Source organism: Apium graveolens, chromosome 11, assembly GCF_009905375.1.
Source record: "Apium graveolens cultivar Ventura chromosome 11, ASM990537v1, whole genome shotgun sequence".
Taxonomy (NCBI): Eukaryota; Viridiplantae; Streptophyta; class Magnoliopsida; order Apiales; family Apiaceae; genus Apium; species Apium graveolens.
In genome coordinates this window covers 58777777-58797171 of record NC_133657.1, presented here as the reverse complement: position 1 = coordinate 58797171, position 19395 = coordinate 58777777, and the positions used below count along the sequence as shown (strand labels likewise).

At 33.9% G+C, this 19395-nt stretch overlaps 2 protein-coding genes and 1 long non-coding RNA gene across 8 annotated transcripts; 1 reads left to right on the top strand and 2 right to left on the bottom strand.

Moving 5' to 3' along the window:
* Positions 1 to 1799: 1799 nt before the first annotated feature.
* Positions 1800 to 10296, bottom strand: LOC141697611 (protein DETOXIFICATION 12-like). Of its 5 annotated transcripts, none has more exons than XM_074502093.1 (10): positions 7698 to 7880; positions 7258 to 7602; positions 6900 to 7105; positions 4852 to 6338; positions 3683 to 4227; positions 3482 to 3568; positions 3339 to 3395; positions 2886 to 3118; positions 2550 to 2752; positions 1800 to 2218 (listed from the first exon to the last, which is right to left on the bottom strand). In XM_074502093.1, exons 4-10 carry the CDS (start codon positions 5122 to 5124, stop codon positions 2189 to 2191), a joined length of 1428 nt encoding a protein of 475 aa, XP_074358194.1. In that variant the 5' UTR covers positions 5125 to 6338; positions 6900 to 7105; positions 7258 to 7602; positions 7698 to 7880; the 3' UTR covers positions 1800 to 2188. The 5 variants fall into 5 exon arrangements, 2 of the variants coding, with proteins under 2 accessions (XP_074358194.1, XP_074358193.1); XM_074502092.1 differs by having other exon boundaries at positions 3339 to 3378; positions 3834 to 4227; XR_012564787.1 differs by lacking the exons at positions 1800 to 2218; positions 2550 to 2752; positions 2886 to 3118; ... (1 more) ...; positions 3482 to 3568; positions 3683 to 4227 and adding an exon at positions 9993 to 10296 and having other exon boundaries at positions 6093 to 6338; positions 7698 to 9908.
* Positions 6876 to 7423, bottom strand: LOC141695528 (protein DETOXIFICATION 13-like). The gene is made up of 2 exons (XM_074499767.1): positions 7258 to 7423; positions 6876 to 7105 (listed from the first exon to the last, which is right to left on the bottom strand). The coding sequence occupies exons 1-2, from the start codon at positions 7421 to 7423 to the stop codon at positions 6876 to 6878; spliced, it is 396 nt and encodes a 131-aa protein (XP_074355868.1).
* Positions 10297 to 16409: 6113 nt separating the features above from the next.
* Positions 16410 to 17600, top strand: LOC141696643 (uncharacterized). 2 transcript variants are annotated; one of them, XR_012564459.1, is made up of 5 exons: positions 16410 to 16529; positions 16755 to 16890; positions 16994 to 17108; positions 17250 to 17387; positions 17552 to 17600. It is a non-coding gene; the product is annotated as an uncharacterized LOC141696643 (long non-coding RNA). The 2 variants fall into 2 exon arrangements; XR_012564458.1 differs by lacking the exons at positions 17250 to 17387; positions 17552 to 17600 and adding an exon at positions 17191 to 17232.
* The last annotated feature ends 1795 nt before the right edge of the window (positions 17601 to 19395 follow it).

The following is a 19395-nucleotide window of genomic DNA, read 5'->3' as shown; positions in this document are numbered from 1 at the left end:
GACATGTAATATGGGAGCATGAATTACTTTTTTACGGGAAAAAATATTAACCTCTCTGTTTTTAAATAATTGTCGTTTGACTTTCTAGCGCACGTATTTTGGAGTTTTGACCACTTAGTTAAAATTTTTGTTTTTAAAATTTTCTTTTTATGAATTAAAATATTAAATTGATATTTTTATTCAAAAATAAATAAAAATTAATAATTTTAACTCAAATCAAATTTCCTAAACATATGTATATGTGTGAACAAGTCAAACTATGGTTATTTAAAAACGGGGATAATAAACTTGGACTTATACAGTATTAAACGGATAGATGTGTTTGCATAAGATCCCAATTCCAAGCTGGAAACAAAGTGCCACTTGGGATGGAAGGAGAGGAGTAAGTACTTGTATAGTGAGGAAACCTTAGCTTGTAATCTGATACTTCCTCCGTCCCGGTCAATTCTTTACGTTTGGTCTGGGTAGAGATTGACAAATATGTATAAAGTAGTGAAAAGAGAAAAAAAATGGATGAAATGGTGAGACCCAATGATTTTTAATGTATAAAAGGGAGATAGTTGAGTAAAAATAATATTGTGAAAAGGGAGGAAAAGTGAGAAAGTAATGGAACCTATTGACTATTTTTGATAAATTTTGAAATGTAAGAAATAGGATGAGATATCCAAAAAGAAAAATATAAAAAAATGGTCGGAGTAATATTGTAAATGGACTGCCAAATCATAAGTTGTTGGCTTTAAAATCTAACGCCATCACAGTCAATTCTATGTTATCAATATATCTATCTTCCGTTGCTAATAGAGCAGCTCCATCATATATATAAACAATAAACCTGTGCATCCTTATATACACACTTCCGTACTTTACGCACGAACCATATCTCGACGAGGGAGAGCCACAGGCTCACAGGGAGAGAGAGATGCCTTGATTCCTTGCATACGTGTGCATGTATCCATATTCAGGCACATTAGGACATTATGCAATCTGCTCTTAAGGTATTTTAAAGGTTTTTTTTTTGTTTTGAAGCCATTTTATAAAGTAATACTAAATTTTACATTTTATAAAGTAACTATGGATTTTGAAGGTTTGCTTTAGGGGTTTATGATTCAGCGCAGTCACTATTCAATTTTTTTCTATCACGTCTGTAACAGTTTCTTTTTAGTTACTTTCAAATACATTTTTTTTACTTTAAAATATATCCTATATGAAATTTCATTTTTAAAATTTATTAATCAAATTCTAATATTTATATATTTTTATAATAACATTTTTAAAAAAAAAATTCTTTACCATACCGACATGATACTGCAAAATGATTCAAGTAAAAATAAAGAATTGAACTCATAACCAACCGAAATAAATCAAATACCTGTAAATAAGTTTTAAAAAATTGATTCATACAGGGTTCACAAACATGTAAGGGAAATATTATTTACCGAACAAAATTTTTATTATCGGAATACAAAAAGGGTGAAAATAATAAACTTCCCATACGTTCACAATATATATCTGTTGAAAAAATTAAGCCAAGAGTAATTTGATAATTTCATGTTTAATTGCTTTGAAAATAAAAAAAAGGTCTCAGATTTAACATGCCCGTAAATTTACTTTTGTTTGTGTGTCTTGATTGATTTAATAGTTCTGGTTTAAAGATTGTAAGGCCTCTGTACCAAATATGGAAATGGTCTATTTTGCTGGTATAAGAACATTGTTCATTGACCATGATCCAACAATTTGGATCAAAAACAATAAAGAACTCCCCTGCAACAAATATATACAGAATAAAGAAGTATAAAATATCATGATGAACAAGAATGCATAATGAGACCCGTACACGTTTATCTTTAAGAACTCAATTGGGAACTTTAGCTCACATCTCTAAGCTGTAAAATTTAAAGGGGAATTTGGAGCCTGCTTTGGCCTGGAACCCTCCCTTCTTCTACATCATCATGTACAAAAAAAGGTTCACTTACAAGAGAGATGTTGACACTTGATGTCAAAAACCAACTATTGCTCTCTCTCTAGCCAATGTCAGGGATAGCCTATTGTCTCTCTAATGCCATACAATGCTGAAACTAAATCTTTAAGCAAAAACATACACACTCATCCTCATCATTCGTGTTACATAACATGAACTGATAAACTATGGTAAGATCCGTTAGCGATGCTTGGGAGTTGGGATTGCTTGCTAATGTAGCCTCTCTCTTGCCATAATAGCCTGCACAATAAAAAGCTTAAGGATTGAAATCGCAAATACGACCCAAAAGAAGATTACAAGTGCTCCAGTAACAAATGGTAATCTTATACTTTTTTCTTTCACATTTATAAGGATAATATAATTCGTGTTGCATTTCCATTTCTTTGTTACTTTATCTTTTAAATTTACTAACCCTTGATCTTATTCATGTAAAGAGGACCTCATGATTGTCACTAATACTTGGTAATATCTAACATGGCCAAAGTGAGTTCTGCATTTTCTCACTATTCATTAAAATCTAACAAATTATGTATGTTATTACACTTGTTATAAGGTAGGGTGACAGTCCAACCTGCATTTCCCAATTTGTGCAAACTGTAATTATGAAGAGCAAAATTGTTTGTAGAGCAGCGCCAGCCTGGATGCCAATCCATAGTCCTCCTCGCAATTGTAACCAAAATCCCAGTGCAGCGGCTATGCGAATCCCAAAAAGGTAGAATGCAGCGAGATTGACATAAGCCCCAAGATGCTGCCACCCAAATCCTCTAGCAATACCTGATATAAAGAAAACAATCAAGTATTAGTATCCAAGAGGACATCATCAAATGTGAAGTGGGAGAAGTGAGGAATAGAGATAGGACATGTAAATATAAATAGTTGTTCAATCTTTAAATTACGAAGACCAAACCTGAAAGGCCTCCTTGTAGATTATCCATGATAATTGTAATCAGAGGAGCCATATCTGTGACATAAACAATAACTTCTTTTTCGTTGCTAAAAGTATAGCCATATACATTCCGACAAACAAAGATAGTTCCACTTATAATAGTTGCCCCTGATAGTGCCATAATCACCACAACAAAAACAGCTACACGAGCTCCTTGCGGATTTCCAGCCCCTAATTCGTTGGAGACTCTAGTGCTGAAAAAAGGAATATACCAAATATCTAGATATCACAGGTAGCAATTTAATCTCATAAAAAAAGTTTTATTACATAAGGGTTCCATGACAAAGACCCATAGCCATCCCCACAAAGTCGCCAAATAGTGCAGGAGTTTACGAAAAATCCAAGAATGGCTAATTGAGACTACTAAACTATTTACATAACTGACAAACTAACATCAGACCGTTTAGAACTAACCTCGCACCAGCACCAAGTCCATACGGTATTGCATAGAGTGCTGCGATTGTGTTCAGACTCTTAAGAAAATGCACAGGAAAGAAAATCATCATACTGGTGTCAGAAATGCATATCATGTTATTGTGTGCTGATACAAGACATACCATATAGCCAGTACAGAAGTTTCAAGCTGTGGATTTGGTAAAAGCCCAGAGAACAAGACAAGTAGCTCAAAAGACCACCACTCAAGGCTACAATTGTGAATAATTAAAGCCTCATTAAGAACATTATATGTGAAAGAAAAATTGATAAAGACATATTTCAAGAACTTTACCCACATTGAAGGAGTGCAAGAGAAAGGTTACCAGATCATGAAAGCCGAAGGAATGGCAAAAAGAAAGAATTCATTGATCCCTTTAAAAATTTCCATGGTAAATGGTGCACGAGTTTTTGCACAAATAATGGAGTATCTTATAAATACGCCAAGGATTAACACATTTATCCACGTGGATATACCTATTGCAACTGCTGCTCCAATATTATGCAGTCCAGACTTGAAAACCAGTGCCCAGCAGAGAGGTAAGTGTACACAAAAGGTGATACCTGTGCTAATAAGCAAAGGAAAGTTATAACTTTGCATTTGAAAGTAGCGGACAAGTGGTTGAAGAATTGCATAAGCAAACAGGGAAGGGATAAGCCATATTAAGAATTTTCCAGCTTCACGTGAAATAATAGGATCTTGTCCCAGAGAACTTAGTATATAGCCCATATTAATCCATAAAACAGAGAGAGGGAAACAAACTATTATGAGGCATAAGATAGCAGTGTAACTTTGAATTATAAGCTTTTGATATTGCCCAGCTCCAAAAGCCTTCCCGCATAAAGTTTCTAAAGCACTAGCCAATCCTTGCTGTTTCAAATAGCAAATTCACTATATCATTGACAAAGGTGGATATGTACAAACAAAAATTATCGGAAAAAGACTGAACTCAACCAAGTATCTAAATTTTAATTATCTGATAGATAAAAGTATAAGTGTTCGCAGTTCACCTAATGCGAGTGTCATGCTTTTTCTGAGTCTTTGACACTTCAGGAATATGCAAAATTTAGTGTTACTAGAATTACCAATTTTCCTAATACATAGAAACATAGCTAGGTACAACTAATTATCAAACAAGATGCCTTGCTCATGGCCAGAACCACTTGGTGCCTCTTTGAATATTGCGAGTTAGTGTTGACTGATGGCTACTTTACTAGCGACGATGAGAACTCGCTCATAAAAATTATATTTAGCGATTAATATCAATAATTAACAAAGAAGTTACTAAATTCCTTTCCAGCAGAATCGTAAGATTAAAAAATATCAAAGCAAACACCAAATTAGATAACAAGTTCAAGTAAAATCATTAAGATTGCACCTTTGCGGAAACACAATGACAAGAAGACAAAAAAATATCAAAGCAAACACCGAATTAAAGAACAAGTGTATCCCGCTCATAGAACAAGAGTGACGGAAAATAAAAAGAAAACATACCATGACACTAAAACCGGTGACAGTAGCCAGAGAAAAGGCAAAGGAAGTACTAGAAAGAGCAAGTTGACCAAGATGTCCCACTATCATAACAGAAGCAATTTGAAGCAAGTAAACTGATAATGTGACAGCCACCATTGGTCCTGCTATATAAGCCAGCTTTTTCACCTCCCTCCAGAACACAACCCCTGTTATTGTTCTTAAAACTTCCTTGTTCATATCTATGTCATTGTCATCATGATTATTTCTTTTGATTAACAGACGTCTATCTTCCATTTTGCTGTGTAGTTCAAGATGTTGCCACCCTTCTTTGCCTGCTTTTTTAGTTCATACAATGTAGGTACATATATAGCTAGTTTATACATTTTAGATACTAATAATAATAATAATATGAATATCTGATAATAATAAAGCATTCAAATTTAGAATAAGATGGTTTATTCTTGACAGATTGAACATGAATTATATGGATAATGTTCTTTAGTCTTGGAACTAAATCCTAAAAGAAATTAAAAATGGAACTATAAAAATTTATTATCTAATACTTTTTTCCACAAGATTTTTTTGCAAATGATACAATGTTTTATTTATATTATAATTTCATTGGTACAATTATAATTAAATATTAAAAAATGAAAGATAACATTATATATACAACTAAATGCAGAAAAAAGTTTGAATATTAAAAAAATGACTTTAAAAAGTAACATTTCTTACAATAAATGATTATCATAAACACTGAATATGAAAAGAAGGATCAATGATCCCAAATCTGTATAGTAAATGAGTTACCAAATATCCAGGATAACAAAGCATATAAAATATAGTAAACCTGTGCTATTGAGATTTAGAAGCCTACTGAAATAAATTAATATTAAACAATTATTGATGTGAATAAATTTATTATAGAAGAATTAAATTTGTACAAAATACTGAAAATAATATCGGAAAAGGACGAACCAATGAAAGTTGTCAATATAACTCGTCACGGGTCTAAAGTATGTAAAAAATCATTAAACTTCCTGCAACAGAACATTTCATATTCAGGCCTCAGGGTGTTGGACATATCGTTTTTGCTGAAATTTTATATCCAATGATACATTCTAGGTAGGGTCTGGGAAGTGGGAAGAATATCAACTCAAATGTTGATTTGTAATCCCGGTAAACATTATAGATAATAGATGTATAAATGTCAATATGAATGCCTAACGAACCCTACAAATTTTCATTCAGAACTCAGTCCAGAATTTAAGAGGGGGATTTCAAGCCTGGTTTACCCTGGAAACTATCTCTTATTGTTCATCACCATGTCAAAATACGGATGTCATACAGGGTTACTATAGAAGTACAATTGACATACAATTCTAAAACAAAACTAGACGTGCTCATTTTCATATCCCGTGTTACATTTCTTTATGACAACTTAAAATGAGTAAGGTAAGATCCGTTGAAGCTGCTTGCTAGTGCAACCTGTCCCTTGCCATAACAGCCTGCACATTAAAAGCTCAAGAACTGAAATGGCCAAAATATAGCCCCTAAAAACATAATAGTGCTTGAACTACAAATATGTTTATTGTTTATCAAAACATGATCAAGCGGTCTGTGCTCGACTTGAATTGGGCTTGTCCTATTAATAAAAGTGCAGAAGGAATTGGAGAGGTCATCATTTAAGAAGTCATTTCTATTCATACTTCAATTTAAAGTGGACTTACTTGGATAGAACCTTTGGCTAATTCAATATTTTATATTGCAAACTATTTGTAATTCTGACAAATCATAAATTCTAATATTCACCACAAGTTAGAAAGAATCTTAAAACTTTTTTCTTTTATCATCACAAGGAATAATATAATTTGGGTTGCATTTGCATTTCTTTATTACATTATCTTTTAAATCCATTAACCCTTCATTTTATTTATGTGAGGACCTCCTGGCTATTGCTAATACTTAGTATTATTATTGCATGCCTCTGACATGGACAGTGATTTCTGCTATAATTTACCAAATTATGTAAGTTACTGCACTTGCTATAAGTAGGCTGAAGGTTCAACCTGCATTTCCCAATTTGTGCATACTGTAATGATGAAGAGCAAAATTGTTTGTAGAGCAGCGCCAGCCTGTACGCTAATCCATAGTCCTTTTCCTCGCAGCTGTACCCAAAATCCCAGTGCAGCGGCTAGGGGAATTCCAAAAAGGTAGAATGCAGCAAGATTGACATAAGCCCCAAGATGCTGCCATCCACATCCCCTAGCAACACCTGTTATAAAGAATAAATTGAAGTGGTGTATGTAAGACGACATCATCTTTTACACAAATTTAAAGAAAGCAGGAAAAGGGAGGAAATGAGATTAGGATAAACGGCATGTAAATGCAAATAGTTAGTCAGTCTTTAAATAACGAAGATCTAACCTGAAAACACTCCTTGAAGACTATCCATAATAATAGATAAACAAATCAGAGGAGCCATATCTGTCACATAAACAATAACTTCTTTTTCGTTGCTAAAAGTGTAGCCAAAAATGTTCCGACAAGCAAAGATAGTTCCACTTATAATAATTGCCTCTGATAGTGCCATAATCACCACAACAAACACAGCTACACGAGCTCCTTGTGGATTTCCAGCCCCTAATTCATTGGAGACTCTAGTGCTGAAAATAGGAATATACACTATATCTCAATGAAACATCAAGTGGCAACTCAATCTAATTCTAATGATAACAAAGGCCAGGCACATAATGAGCTGCAAAAACTGAGCTGCAAAAATCACATCAACAACTTCAGCTTATAAACGAATGGCAGTCAAAATAGAATTTTAGGGGAATGAAAGTTGTGAAGATGGGAAAAATTACTTTATCACAAAAAAATTGCAAGGAAGCAAGTATGCCATGGTGACTGATCGAAAGGAATCTGAAGAGCAGCTTCAGGTGTGGCATGCCCTGGCCAATCGTTTTCTTAACTACCTTACATACTGCACTACCAAAAAATCAAACACCCAAACAGCAGAGGGTTTCACAACAAATCAAGCATTGTTAATTAGCCTTAGCTTCGACATCATTACTGAGAAGTATGTATTCGAGGTATCTGACTGCATGCCACTTGTACTGATTGCCCAGATGCTTCAGCAATGCACTATATGTACAAGAATCAGGCTGGATCCCTTTATCTACCATCTCTTCATATAGCTGTAGGGCCTCGTACAAATTACCCATATTGCAGTTCTCCCTTATCAATATAGTGTATGTGTACTTGTTGGGAGGTATACCTTCTTCCTTCATCTCAGCAAAATATCTATAGGCATGATCCATTCTTCCAACTCTGCAAAGTCCATTTATTAGCACATTGTAGGTTACGACATTTGGTAGAGTACCCTTCTCTAGCATGTCTGAAAAATACATGAACGCCAGATCTAGCCTGCCTTTACCAGCAAATTCATAAATTAACATTGTGTATGTCACAACAGTGGGCTTCAATCCTCTGCTCACCATTTCATGAAACAACTCTTTAGCCCGACTAAGATGGCCGATTTCCAAGTTAGCTTGAATAATGCTAGTGTAGGTCATATTGTCAGGACTCAAACCATTGGCAACCATTTTCTGCAACAGCTCGTTAGCTTTTTCCAAATTTTTCAGTTTACACTGACCATCAACATAAACATTATATATGATCAAATCTGCCGGAAACCCTTTTTCTAGCATTTCTTCTTGCAGACTAACTACATCGTATTTACCTTCATGCCTCACTTCGCCCACTTTTTGAGTTGTATATGCAAACTGATCAGGCTGCAAGCCTTTATGCAACATCTCATCAAAAAATTCTTTAGCCAGTGGCAAATCTCCAGTCTTCCAAGAAGCATCCACCAGAGTAGTATAAGTAAAAACATCGGGGGCAATCCCGTGATTGATCATCTCATCTTTGAGTTTCCTAGCATCCTCTAAATCGCCTAATTTGCAGAGACCGTGCATGATAGTATTATAAGTTACGAGAGTAGGAATAAGTCTTCTACATCTCAAGTCATTTAACAAGAGAAAAGCTTCCTCTAAGATCCCCAACTGACAGTACCCATAAATCAAAATGTTATATGAAAATATGTCAGGTAACAAATTGTTATTCAACATGCTGTAAAACCTTTGTCTCGCATCTCTTACTCTTCCCTGCTTGCAATGGGCATACATAAACATATTATAAGTTGCCACGGTAGGAGAAGCTCCATTCACTATCATCTCTTCCTCAAGAGCCAGTGCCTCAACTAGCATCCCTTTTTCACAGTACCCCCAAATCAGAGGATTGTATGTGTACTCAGAAACCTTCAAACCTATTTTCAACATCAACCTAATCACCTCCTTAGCCTTGTCAAATGCACCAGTCTTGGAAAACCCATTAACCAACGCATTATACGTGTAATCATCTGGATAACACCCTATCGCCTCCATATCCAACGAAAGGTCCACAGCTTGCTGCACATCACCTTCTTTACAAAGGGCATCGACCATAATATTATGCGTATAAATAGTCCTCTCAATCTTATACTTGTCCATCAAATTATACACGTCCCATGCTAATGAAATCAATCTCCTATCCCTAAGTATCCTAAGAAGCCTATTGCAATTCTTATTATCCGGCAAAAACCCATTCTTTAACATCTTATCAAAAAGCGACATACACTCGTCAACCATAGCTTTCCTAGTATATATCAATAACAAAAGATCAAGCAACTCTGTGGACGTCTCGAAATCCAAATACCCATCAACCAAAACATCAACAATTCCATATAAATTTACACTAACAACCCTCTCCATAACATAATAAGCAGAAGGCAAAAAATGATTCTTAAGAAGAATATCAAGAATAGAACAAAAAACATGTTGAGAATGCTTAAAAGCAGGCTGTCTTTCAGCCCATCTAAAGAATCTAAGCGCAACCCGGGGTCGATTCTTAATCAAATTCAAGACCCTGACAAGCAAATCAGGGTCCATAATCAAATCATCAAACAGATTAGACTCAGCCCAAAAAATGTTGGAAAAAGCCCAAGGCTTTTCTTGAATTTCTTGATAAATTAGCTTCTGAAAATAAAAGGGGGAGACTGAAAAAGAAGTAGATTGTTTACTACATTGACAATGATACAAAAAGGGCAATAAAAATCGTACCTTTAAAGATGTATGAGTGTTATAGTTGTGTTTAATAGCAGAGATGGCTATGGATTTCAATACTCTCACATAGAGGAGGGTCATTGAAGGGTAGGCACAAAATACATGAAGAAGAAGATAAAGAGATTGAGCAGCTCAGATAGATACATCTGATGTAAGAATCGATCCAGGGGGTTTAAACATTGGTACAAATAATAGATCAATGGTTGCTGCTGCTGAGATGTTCTGGTGAGCTCAAAAACCCAACCCGGCTACGGCCGAAACAAAACCACGTCAATTTCAAAACCTATAAACTGGGACACCGCTTTTTTCTTAAAATCTTAATTTGGGTAAAGGGGCAAATAAGAGATAACATTCGATAATTAAATAATATCGTCAAATAAATAAGCAAATGGATTGGATGAATAAACTAGCTAAATAGATTAACAAATAATTTTATTTTAATTCTTTATAGGTCCTGCAACAAACCAATAATTACTGTATAAGTTGATAAATTAAATATTAGTAATAACATACTTTTTCTCAACGTATTTTGATTTTTTTACCTTTTTATTAAATTTAATTTTAAAATAAATGTTTTTAAATGTTATTCTAATTTTAAAATTACCAACTAAGTTAATTGTATTTAAAAAATAATTTATTTAAGTAAAAGAAATTCTGACTTTTAAGTAAAATTATTCAATAAAATACTTAATTGTATATAATACTTAAATGTGTGCGCGATATGATAGCCCATATTAGTTTAGGCTCAGGAAGAGGAAAAGGAGCCCAGGACCAAATTAACAAATGAATAAAGGATGTCCAAACATGTGGCAACATCTCCACCGTCCACGTGACCCAGATCTGGAACTTTCCAACAGTCCGGATTCGGGGATACGTAGTCCCATCACGGTCGTCCACGCGTTCCTCGATCCAAAACTCACCAGCGGTCCAGATCCAAGGTACAAACTCCTAAACCCTAATTGGAAGTCTATAAAAGACCGATCAAATGGTGTATTGGGGGTTACTGAACTTTTCAACCCACACACCTGTACACACACCACTACATATATGTTTAATTCTTATCTTACCCTTTCTCCTCCAATACCCTGTCTTACTCTCACACTGAGGTGCCGCGGGGACGTCACCCCATCCGGTTTTGTTTTGCAAGAGCCCATCCCGCAGCTATACCAAAAACACTATCATTTTCGCACAAATGGAGGTTGATCCGGGTAGAAAAAGAAGAAGACCCCGGGGAGATTTAGACTTATCACGATGTACATACATGCAATAGTGATCGAATATATGGTATTGTATGGATATCTAATTAAATTAAAAAAACTGAATGTATTATATAAAAATATAAAAACGTTAATAAAAATATAACTATAGTAATTTTTTAGATATATCTGAATATAAAATATATAAAAAATCTTGTCAAAACAAAATTTTTCTATATTACTCTTTTGTCATATCATAAAAGTTTACAAGATTTTTCTACTTAAATAATGAACAAATTATAAATGAAGAAAATATTGTTACATGCTCATTGTTTATGCATGACCATGTTAGGAATCTCTTAGTATTCATTCTTTCATTTTATACTTGTTACAAACTGTCTTCGAACTGAACATCAGAGAGAATGAATTTGTGATGAAGTGACAAACTACATCAAGTCAAACTGTACAAATGCAAATATATAACAAAATAAATAATTATGCAAATTCTAAAGTGATTTAGAGATTTAAATATACCAGCTTCTAAAAAAAGTAAGCAATCATTTCTTAAGGTTAACATTGAATAATATATAGCACGGTTAGAATTAATACTTTAATACCTACATTTATATATAGTTTATTTTTCAATAATGTTATTACATAATATTTTATAAATGTTGACTCGTTAATTAGCACCATAAAACGCATTAATAGAAAACTTGTCCAAAAGTTTTTAAATTTTCTTTTTACTTTATATATTATATTTATAAGTGACATAAATCAGTATTTTTTTTATAATCAATCATATATTAAGCAAAAGATGGGATAAACAATTTTGAAGGACCTAAATCTTACAACTAAATTGGCTACAACACCCCCCCCCAGAATGCTTGCACCAAAAGCCCTAGACTAAATACTTGAGAAAACATATGATATGATCGAAGGATCGTGAATAGAGATTCTAATTAGACTTGACACAAATTGAAAATAAAATTCGGACTAATAAACTTAAACTGGACATAAAGAAAATACTAGCAGACAACGGTTCATCGTCCTCGATCCACCTTGATCCACCTTTAGGTTCAACATCCCCCATGTTTGGCTTCCTGACTCATGCTGTGATCAAATGGACATCATTACCTCCATGGTCCTCATCATCCTCGTTTTTGTCTCCTTCTTCCCAAATTTCGTTTTCATCCTCAACATCATCATCCGATATTTTCACAACTCCATTGTCCAGTATTTCCTCTTCAGCTTCTTCAAGCATCAATTTCTCATATTCATCCTCAGTTGAAACCTCAAAATCCCCAACATTTATGCCCAATCCCATACGCATCATCCACAATTCCCTCAACCTCCTAAACATGCGACGAAACACAACCAGGTTCCATCATCAGCAAGATAATGAGCTAATATATTCTCACTAGTCTCAACAACACATACATTAAGGATTAGTTCAGGAGCATTTTTGCGTTGCTCGAGTTGTTGGGTCACCCTTGAGTAATTGAGGATAAGAAACCAATGCCAATTGTCCCATTTTCTAAGTCATCAGGGTTGTTCGTCTTCAACTCAACCTTGTCCTCTTGCTCCAGAAAATATGTTCTCCCACCTATCATAATTGACCAAAGCTCGTGGCCCACCACTATTAGGTTATTGATTGTCAAAAGTACATCTTGATTATTGTTCCCCTGTCATCATGAATGAGGCAGCCCCCAAACCCGAATTATTTCCATTAGGGAGACGATGGTGTAGGGTAAAGGTATGCACACTCACCTTAACAAAGTCACGAGCAGGAAAAGATCAGCTTCTTTTCATAAAAACTGAATAATTTTTGACATAGAATTAGGTCTGAAGCATAGATGTGTTTGGTGTTTGATTGTCATGAAGTGAAATGTATGGGATGCGTGAGAATATAAGCTATGAGATAGCCTAGTTTGCGGTTGTAATTTAATTATGACTAAGCTTTTTTTTCTGCCCGAAGAGCTATGCATGAATATTTGCTTCCATCTAACCAGTTATTTAATTACTATCCTCAAGGAAATCGCATGATTATACAAAGAACAAAAATTCTAGGCACAAAGTGACTTATAACACTTCAAGAATCCTGGAGCTTATTACGGAATCATGCTTTTTATTTATAACAACAAATGCTTATTTGACCGTGCAATGAGTGAGGTCACTACAAGAATTCTTAGTTTTACCAACGAAGGTTACCAACGGAAAATATTCTGTTGGCAATTTCTAACAGATTGCTAACGGATATAGAAAAGTAGAAAAGTCAATGATATGCTAACGAAAAGCCGACGGTTTACTAACGTTTATATGCCAACATAAATATTCGTTAGTATTAGTAGGCGCGAAATTAGCCCGCCAGAACTTAGCAACAAAACTACCAATGAACTTGCAACGGATATTTACTAACGGAGTTGTAACGACATAACAACCGTTTACCAAGGAATTGCCAACGTCCTCCCAACGACATTTTCGGTGGGTAGTTCTGTTGGCAATTCCGTTAGTAATATGTTGGTGATCTGTTGCAAAAGTTTATTCTCTTGTTTCGATACTAAACCGTTATAATTTTAGATCGGTTATACTATTTCCGTTACTAAACCGTTGTAATTTTGGATCGGTTAAAATACATTCTGTTACTAATCCGTAGGTAAGCGAATTTAATATGTAACCACCCCCGTACTTTTCAACGGCTTATTGTATGACTAAATAACTAACAATACACATTTTGAAACTTTTCAGCAGTGTTCTTCTTCCTCCTGCAAACTCTTCGACGCTAGCAAATTAAAAGTATCAATTACGACTAAGATTAATTTTCTATTTCTAAGGTTAGTTTTTATGCAAGTTTACGGTTTAACTCTTGAATATTTAGTTAGATTTCTTTTGTTAATATAGTCGATTAATTATTTTGCTAACGAATGTATAAGTCATTACAATTTTTTAATAAATATCTTTGTTAATGTTAATTTCGTTATGTAGTTTGATATAATGAGTTGGTTCTCTTTAATTTTTTATATATGTGTCGTGATTGTTAATTACCTAAATCTCCGTAATTTTTATAATTATATTTTCATGTCACTAACATTAGTTTATAATATAAGCAACATAATTTTTTATTGCTAACATTGTTAGTTTAGTTTAGTTTTGCGTAACATATATTTTAGTTGTGAATGCTTTTTTAGATTATTAGAAAGTTCAATATGGATAATGATCGAGATTGGATGAATCAAAGAAAATATGATAAAGGCTTCTTAAATTCCTATTTTTCGACAGAGACGAGAAATGTTAGACTCAGACTTTCTGTTTATGGCTTTCAACCATTTGGTGAAACTGGTAGACAATATTCTTCTTGGCCAATCGGCCAATCATAGTGATACTCAACTTTTTTCGACGATCCAGCCGTACAGATTTTAACATATATCTGTTTTAGTCTTAAGAAAAAATTACAAAAAAAAATCAAATTCATCTTGGATGTTTGGAATAGAAAATTGAAGAAAAAGTCATACTCCCTAGAACGAGATTCGTTCCCGATTAAACAAATAAATTTTTAAATAATTTTTTCGACAATCCAACCACACATATGTTAAGATATATCGATTTTAGTCCTAAGAAAAAATTACAAAAAATAATATCAAATTCATCCTGCATGTCAGGAATAGAAAAATCAAGAAAAAGTCATGCTCCCTATAACGAGATTCGTTCCCGATTAACCAAATAATTTTTTAAAATTTTTTTTGACGATCCAACCGCATGGATGTTAAGATATGTTGATTTTAAAATTGATCTAAATTGTTACTTCTAACTAGAGGACCAGTGTTAACTTTATATCTCAGTTAACTGATGGTTTACACAATGGATAATAAACATGCTATTAACTTTTCTAAACTGTCACTTGTCATTTCTATTTATAGAAAAGCAAATCTTACATTTCTGGCTTAGCATATCTTTGGCATCCCGTGTTTACTTTAATCTTCCTCTGTCAGTTAATCTTTGCCATTGATCTTGCACACTCTTCAAGCTGCTTTTTGTAGACTTGTCAATCCAGCTGTTGGATTGTTTGTTGATTGTTTATCTTGGATATTAAACTGATCTGCAATTCTGTACTTTGAGACTGTACTTCGAGATCTGCAGTTTGAATTAATAGAAGACTTAACATCTCGATAAGTACATAGGTTTATCGAGATCTCTAGCACTCCATAATAAGTTTGGCTTGTAGAGGTCTTCATCTTGTCGAGATCTCTAGTCTTCATATCTTCACTTTGACTTGTATATATCTCTGAGTTCTCGAATGAATATAGGCTTGTCGATAACTCTGAGTTCTTTAGTGAAGGAATGACTTGTCGATGTCTTCTTAAGTTCTTGAGTAGCTTTCCTGACTTCTCTACTCCCGGTGGATATTGCTTATCCGTCGAGTAGTGATGGCTTATCCATCGAGTAGATGTTGCTCATCCATCGAGTAGATATTGCTCATCCATCGAGTAGATATTGTTGATCCGTTGAGTAGACACTGCTCATCCATCGATTAGAAGTTGCTCATCCATCGAGTAGATATTGCTCAGCCATCGGTACTCTCTGGAGTTTGAATGACTTCTCGATAAGCCATTCTGGAGTTCTCGAATGACTTCTCTATAACATTAAATCTGTGTCTTGTAGAGATCTTGACTTAGAACATTTTTCTCCAAACAGATTTATTCAACTCCAAGCTTCTTCAAAATTCTTCTGAGGCATGATCTTCTTCCAGATAGAATTCTTAGGCTTGATATTGTTTTAGGAAAAAGACTCCAGTCTTCTCCTTTGCATTTTTATCAAGTACAAAATACAAATTTGGATAACAATACAACTTCTACTCAATATTAGCACGAATGATATTCTAACACATCTAAATGATGAAAGTGGAATTGGAGTAGATTTAGATGATGGTGATGAAACTCTGGAAGAAGAAACGGAATATGAATCCGAAGAAGAAGGATCTTCAAAAACCGAAGATAGTAACAATTGTGAAGATGATTACAGCGATTTCTTAGAATAATTTTTTTAGCTATCAAGTATGTTAAATTCATCTCAATATATACTATAATATTATTATAGTGATATAATAATATTGTAATTTTAAATGGTGCATAAGTAGCACATTATCCAATACTATATTTTAATTATTTTTTTATGGAAAATATAAAAGCAGGCACATCAGAGGATTGGGTCGAGACACAAAGACACAAACAAACTAGGGTTTTTTACTCCCTCTCCTCACTCTGTAAAGAGGCGGCGAACTTCAATCTAATCGAACGGTGGATTACAAATGAAGATGAAGAAATTAGCAAATCTTTTACTAGTATGTGCCTTCTCTATATTCCTTTACTAGTATTCATTTTCTTCTCTGTATGTATATAGATTACTAGTATGTGTATAGCAAATCTTTTACTAGTATGTGCCTTCTCTGTATTGCTTATACCCACCATTTGTAATCTGTTAATTTAAAAGTAAGAATAACTAATTGGGTTCTTTGTATATGTGTTGAGTTCTTGAGATGAGGATATTAACTTGTTTCTTTTATCAGCCCAAAGAATGATGGAAGTCCTAATGAGGATACTGGTAATAAAGTTGTTGGTTTTGCTCCATTTACGAGTCTAAAGAAACGCAGCGGTGGTGCAACTGATGGAGATGCAACTGACGGAGATGATGGTTTTGCTAAGGTAAACTTTAAATTCAAATTTAATTTCAGATTGTTTCTATGTATAAATGCATATGGCTAAGTATAATGCGTAATTTGATAGATATATTATTTTTATATTTCAGATTATGAAAAAGAAGAAGGAAAGTCAAAGTGCAAATATTAACAAAGAGGATGGTTTAGTATGCTCTAGTTTAGACTACTTGTCGTATTAATCGTGCAAGTGCAGGAATATTCATGGTAATTAGTTGTTGCAATATATTATACAGGATAATCATTTTCTGCCACATGAAAATGACTCTTAAGTTTTAATTCGTTTCAGTTTGCATTTCGTTACAACTTTAACAATCCGGTGCTTAATTAGTAATTGTACTTGAACAGTGAAGATTATAAATATAAATTTAGGACAATGCGCCACTTTTTTTTACGGGAAGCCTCTTAAAGCCATGGTGCCATCTTTACATGCGTTGACCTCTTATGTTGCTTCAGGGAATTGCCCCGCCTATGTGTTTTGACAAGGTACTGCCTACTTTGCCTCATTGCCTGAGGCCCCCTTTTTGAAACTTAGTAAATAAGTGTCATTTTTGATATAATTGGTATATCTGGTCGGTGTGCTTCTGTTGAATTCCTATGCCTTGAAAACTCTAACTTCTCTTGTCTGTTTCTTCTTATATTGCTTTCAGGAACTGGGCACAAAACAAATTCAGAAGGATTTGAAGTACATAAACTAGGTATGTTGGCCTTTTTCCTTATAGAAATATGAATATACTATCGGCCAGAGTTGTAGTATAAATCTAGTTGATACCTACTACTGTGCTCTGACAATTTGCAAGATACATGTCATCCTCGCTGCTAGAAATACCAAGTTTCAGAAGAAAGTAATCTGCTAAAAAAAATTATAATATAGCTTTAGTTCATCTCTTAAGTACATTTCTTGAAAGTATACAAGGTAAAATTCACCCCCCCAACACACAAAGTGAAACACTGATCAATGATATTAGACTTGTCAGATGTGTAATCATAAGGTTTGGTAAATTCTTGTCAGATCATTTCTTTCTTGCCGATGAATGAGTTCCCATCCATACTCTGTAATCATAAGGTTTGAGTTCTCTAAGTATTTGTATGAGATGGCTTTTGTGGTTCCATTAATGATTTTTGTTCTTTGTTAGAGGTTCTTATTACAGAGTACATAAGCATTTAATTTTTTAGAAATTATTTAATAATTTTAATAATAAACCAGGTACAATGGTAATACTTATATTGTTCATATTCTTATTCAAAGGACAATAAAAAATATAGAAATTAGATTTTAACCAGAACGCCTTACTTGGCTTTTTGCCTTCCTTCTTAAAATTATTTTTAGCTTAGTATATGCTAGTATATGTCTAAAAAACCAATCGGTTGACAAAGGTTTAAAATTGTTTGCAATTCTTTTGCGAAATTGTAATGCCCAGTTCCAACTCATATATGTTAGTAAATTTTAAACCGAATAGTCTGTTAGTATTAAAAATTGAAAGTTCCGATAGTGTTCTGTTACTAAATTTAGCAATAGATTTTTCGTTAGGAATTTGTTGCTAGAATTACTAACTACATTTTTGGTTAGGAATTTGTTACTAGAATTACTAACCAGAATTTTCGTTAGGAATTTGTTGCTAGAATTACTAACCAAATATTCTGTTAGCATGTGGTGTTTTTTTGGTTAATGTGGTGTGTTATTAATTTGTTACTATTCCGTTGTTAACTTAGTAACAGAATACTCAATTCGGTTAGCAAGGTACTTCCCAACGACGTTTCCTCTAACCGTTGGGTTCAGTTGGCATTCGGTTGGGAACCTATTTTGCCAACGGATTTCCTTAACTTGCCAACAAAATATGCCGTTAGCAATAACAGAATTTCTTGTAGTGTCCACAAAAGACTTATACAATGACATCCATGTAGCGAGCGTTAAGTTAGCGGATCCCAGACTATAAAAGCCTTAGGTCACTAGGCACAAAATCCCCTAAGAACTTAATAACTCGATTACCAAAGAGCCCACTCGTGATCAATTATGCATTAACTCTTTATTTTTCTTCTTTTTTCTCTTTTTTTTTCCTTTTTCTATTTTTTTCTCTTTTTTTTCAACTTTATGAGCAAGTGCGTTTCGCTCCATCTTGCTCAACCCTAGACTACTCGCATAAACATACGAGCCGGCTACTAGCCATTTGACGCCTAGCCACAATTAACAATGAATTCCATTTTTCACTCCATTTTTTTCTTTTCATGCCTTTTATCACTAAGAACCTATTATAAAATTCTAAGCATAATAAATAGATTAACCTCGAAAACCATCAAACCATAACAACCATCTAGTACTTAAGCATTCTCTAAGACTTAGTGAAATTACAAGTGTTTCTAGCATGCATATCAACCTACACGATTCAACATCACTTTAACGCTATCACTACACTCGCATCAACATCACAAATCAATTGGTAAATCAGTGCAAAAGGGATCATGGCATATGCATGAGCTACATGACATGATAAAT

What these genes read in the sequence shown, in the direction of transcription:
- LOC141697611 (XM_074502093.1), bottom strand. Translation starts at nt 5,124, where the DNA reads ATGGAAGATAGACGTCTGTTAATCAAAAGAAATAATCATGATGACAAT. An exon ending in CCTTCGGCTTTCATGATCTG is followed by an intron (nt 3,569 to 3,682) that starts GTAACCTTTCTC and finishes TCACAATTGTAG; the next exon opens with CCTTGAGTGGTGGTCTTTTG. An exon ending in ACTTCTGTACTGGCTATATG is followed by an intron (nt 3,396 to 3,481) that starts GTATGTCTTGTA and finishes TTTTCTTAAGAG; the next exon opens with TCTGAACACAATCGCAGCAC.
- LOC141695528 (XM_074499767.1), bottom strand. Translation starts at nt 7,423, where the DNA reads ATGGCACTATCAGAGGCAATTATTATAAGTGGAACTATCTTTGCTTGT. An exon ending in TCTTCAAGGAGTGTTTTCAG is followed by an intron (nt 7,106 to 7,257) that starts GTTAGATCTTCG and finishes TCTTTATAACAG; the next exon opens with GTGTTGCTAGGGGATGTGGA.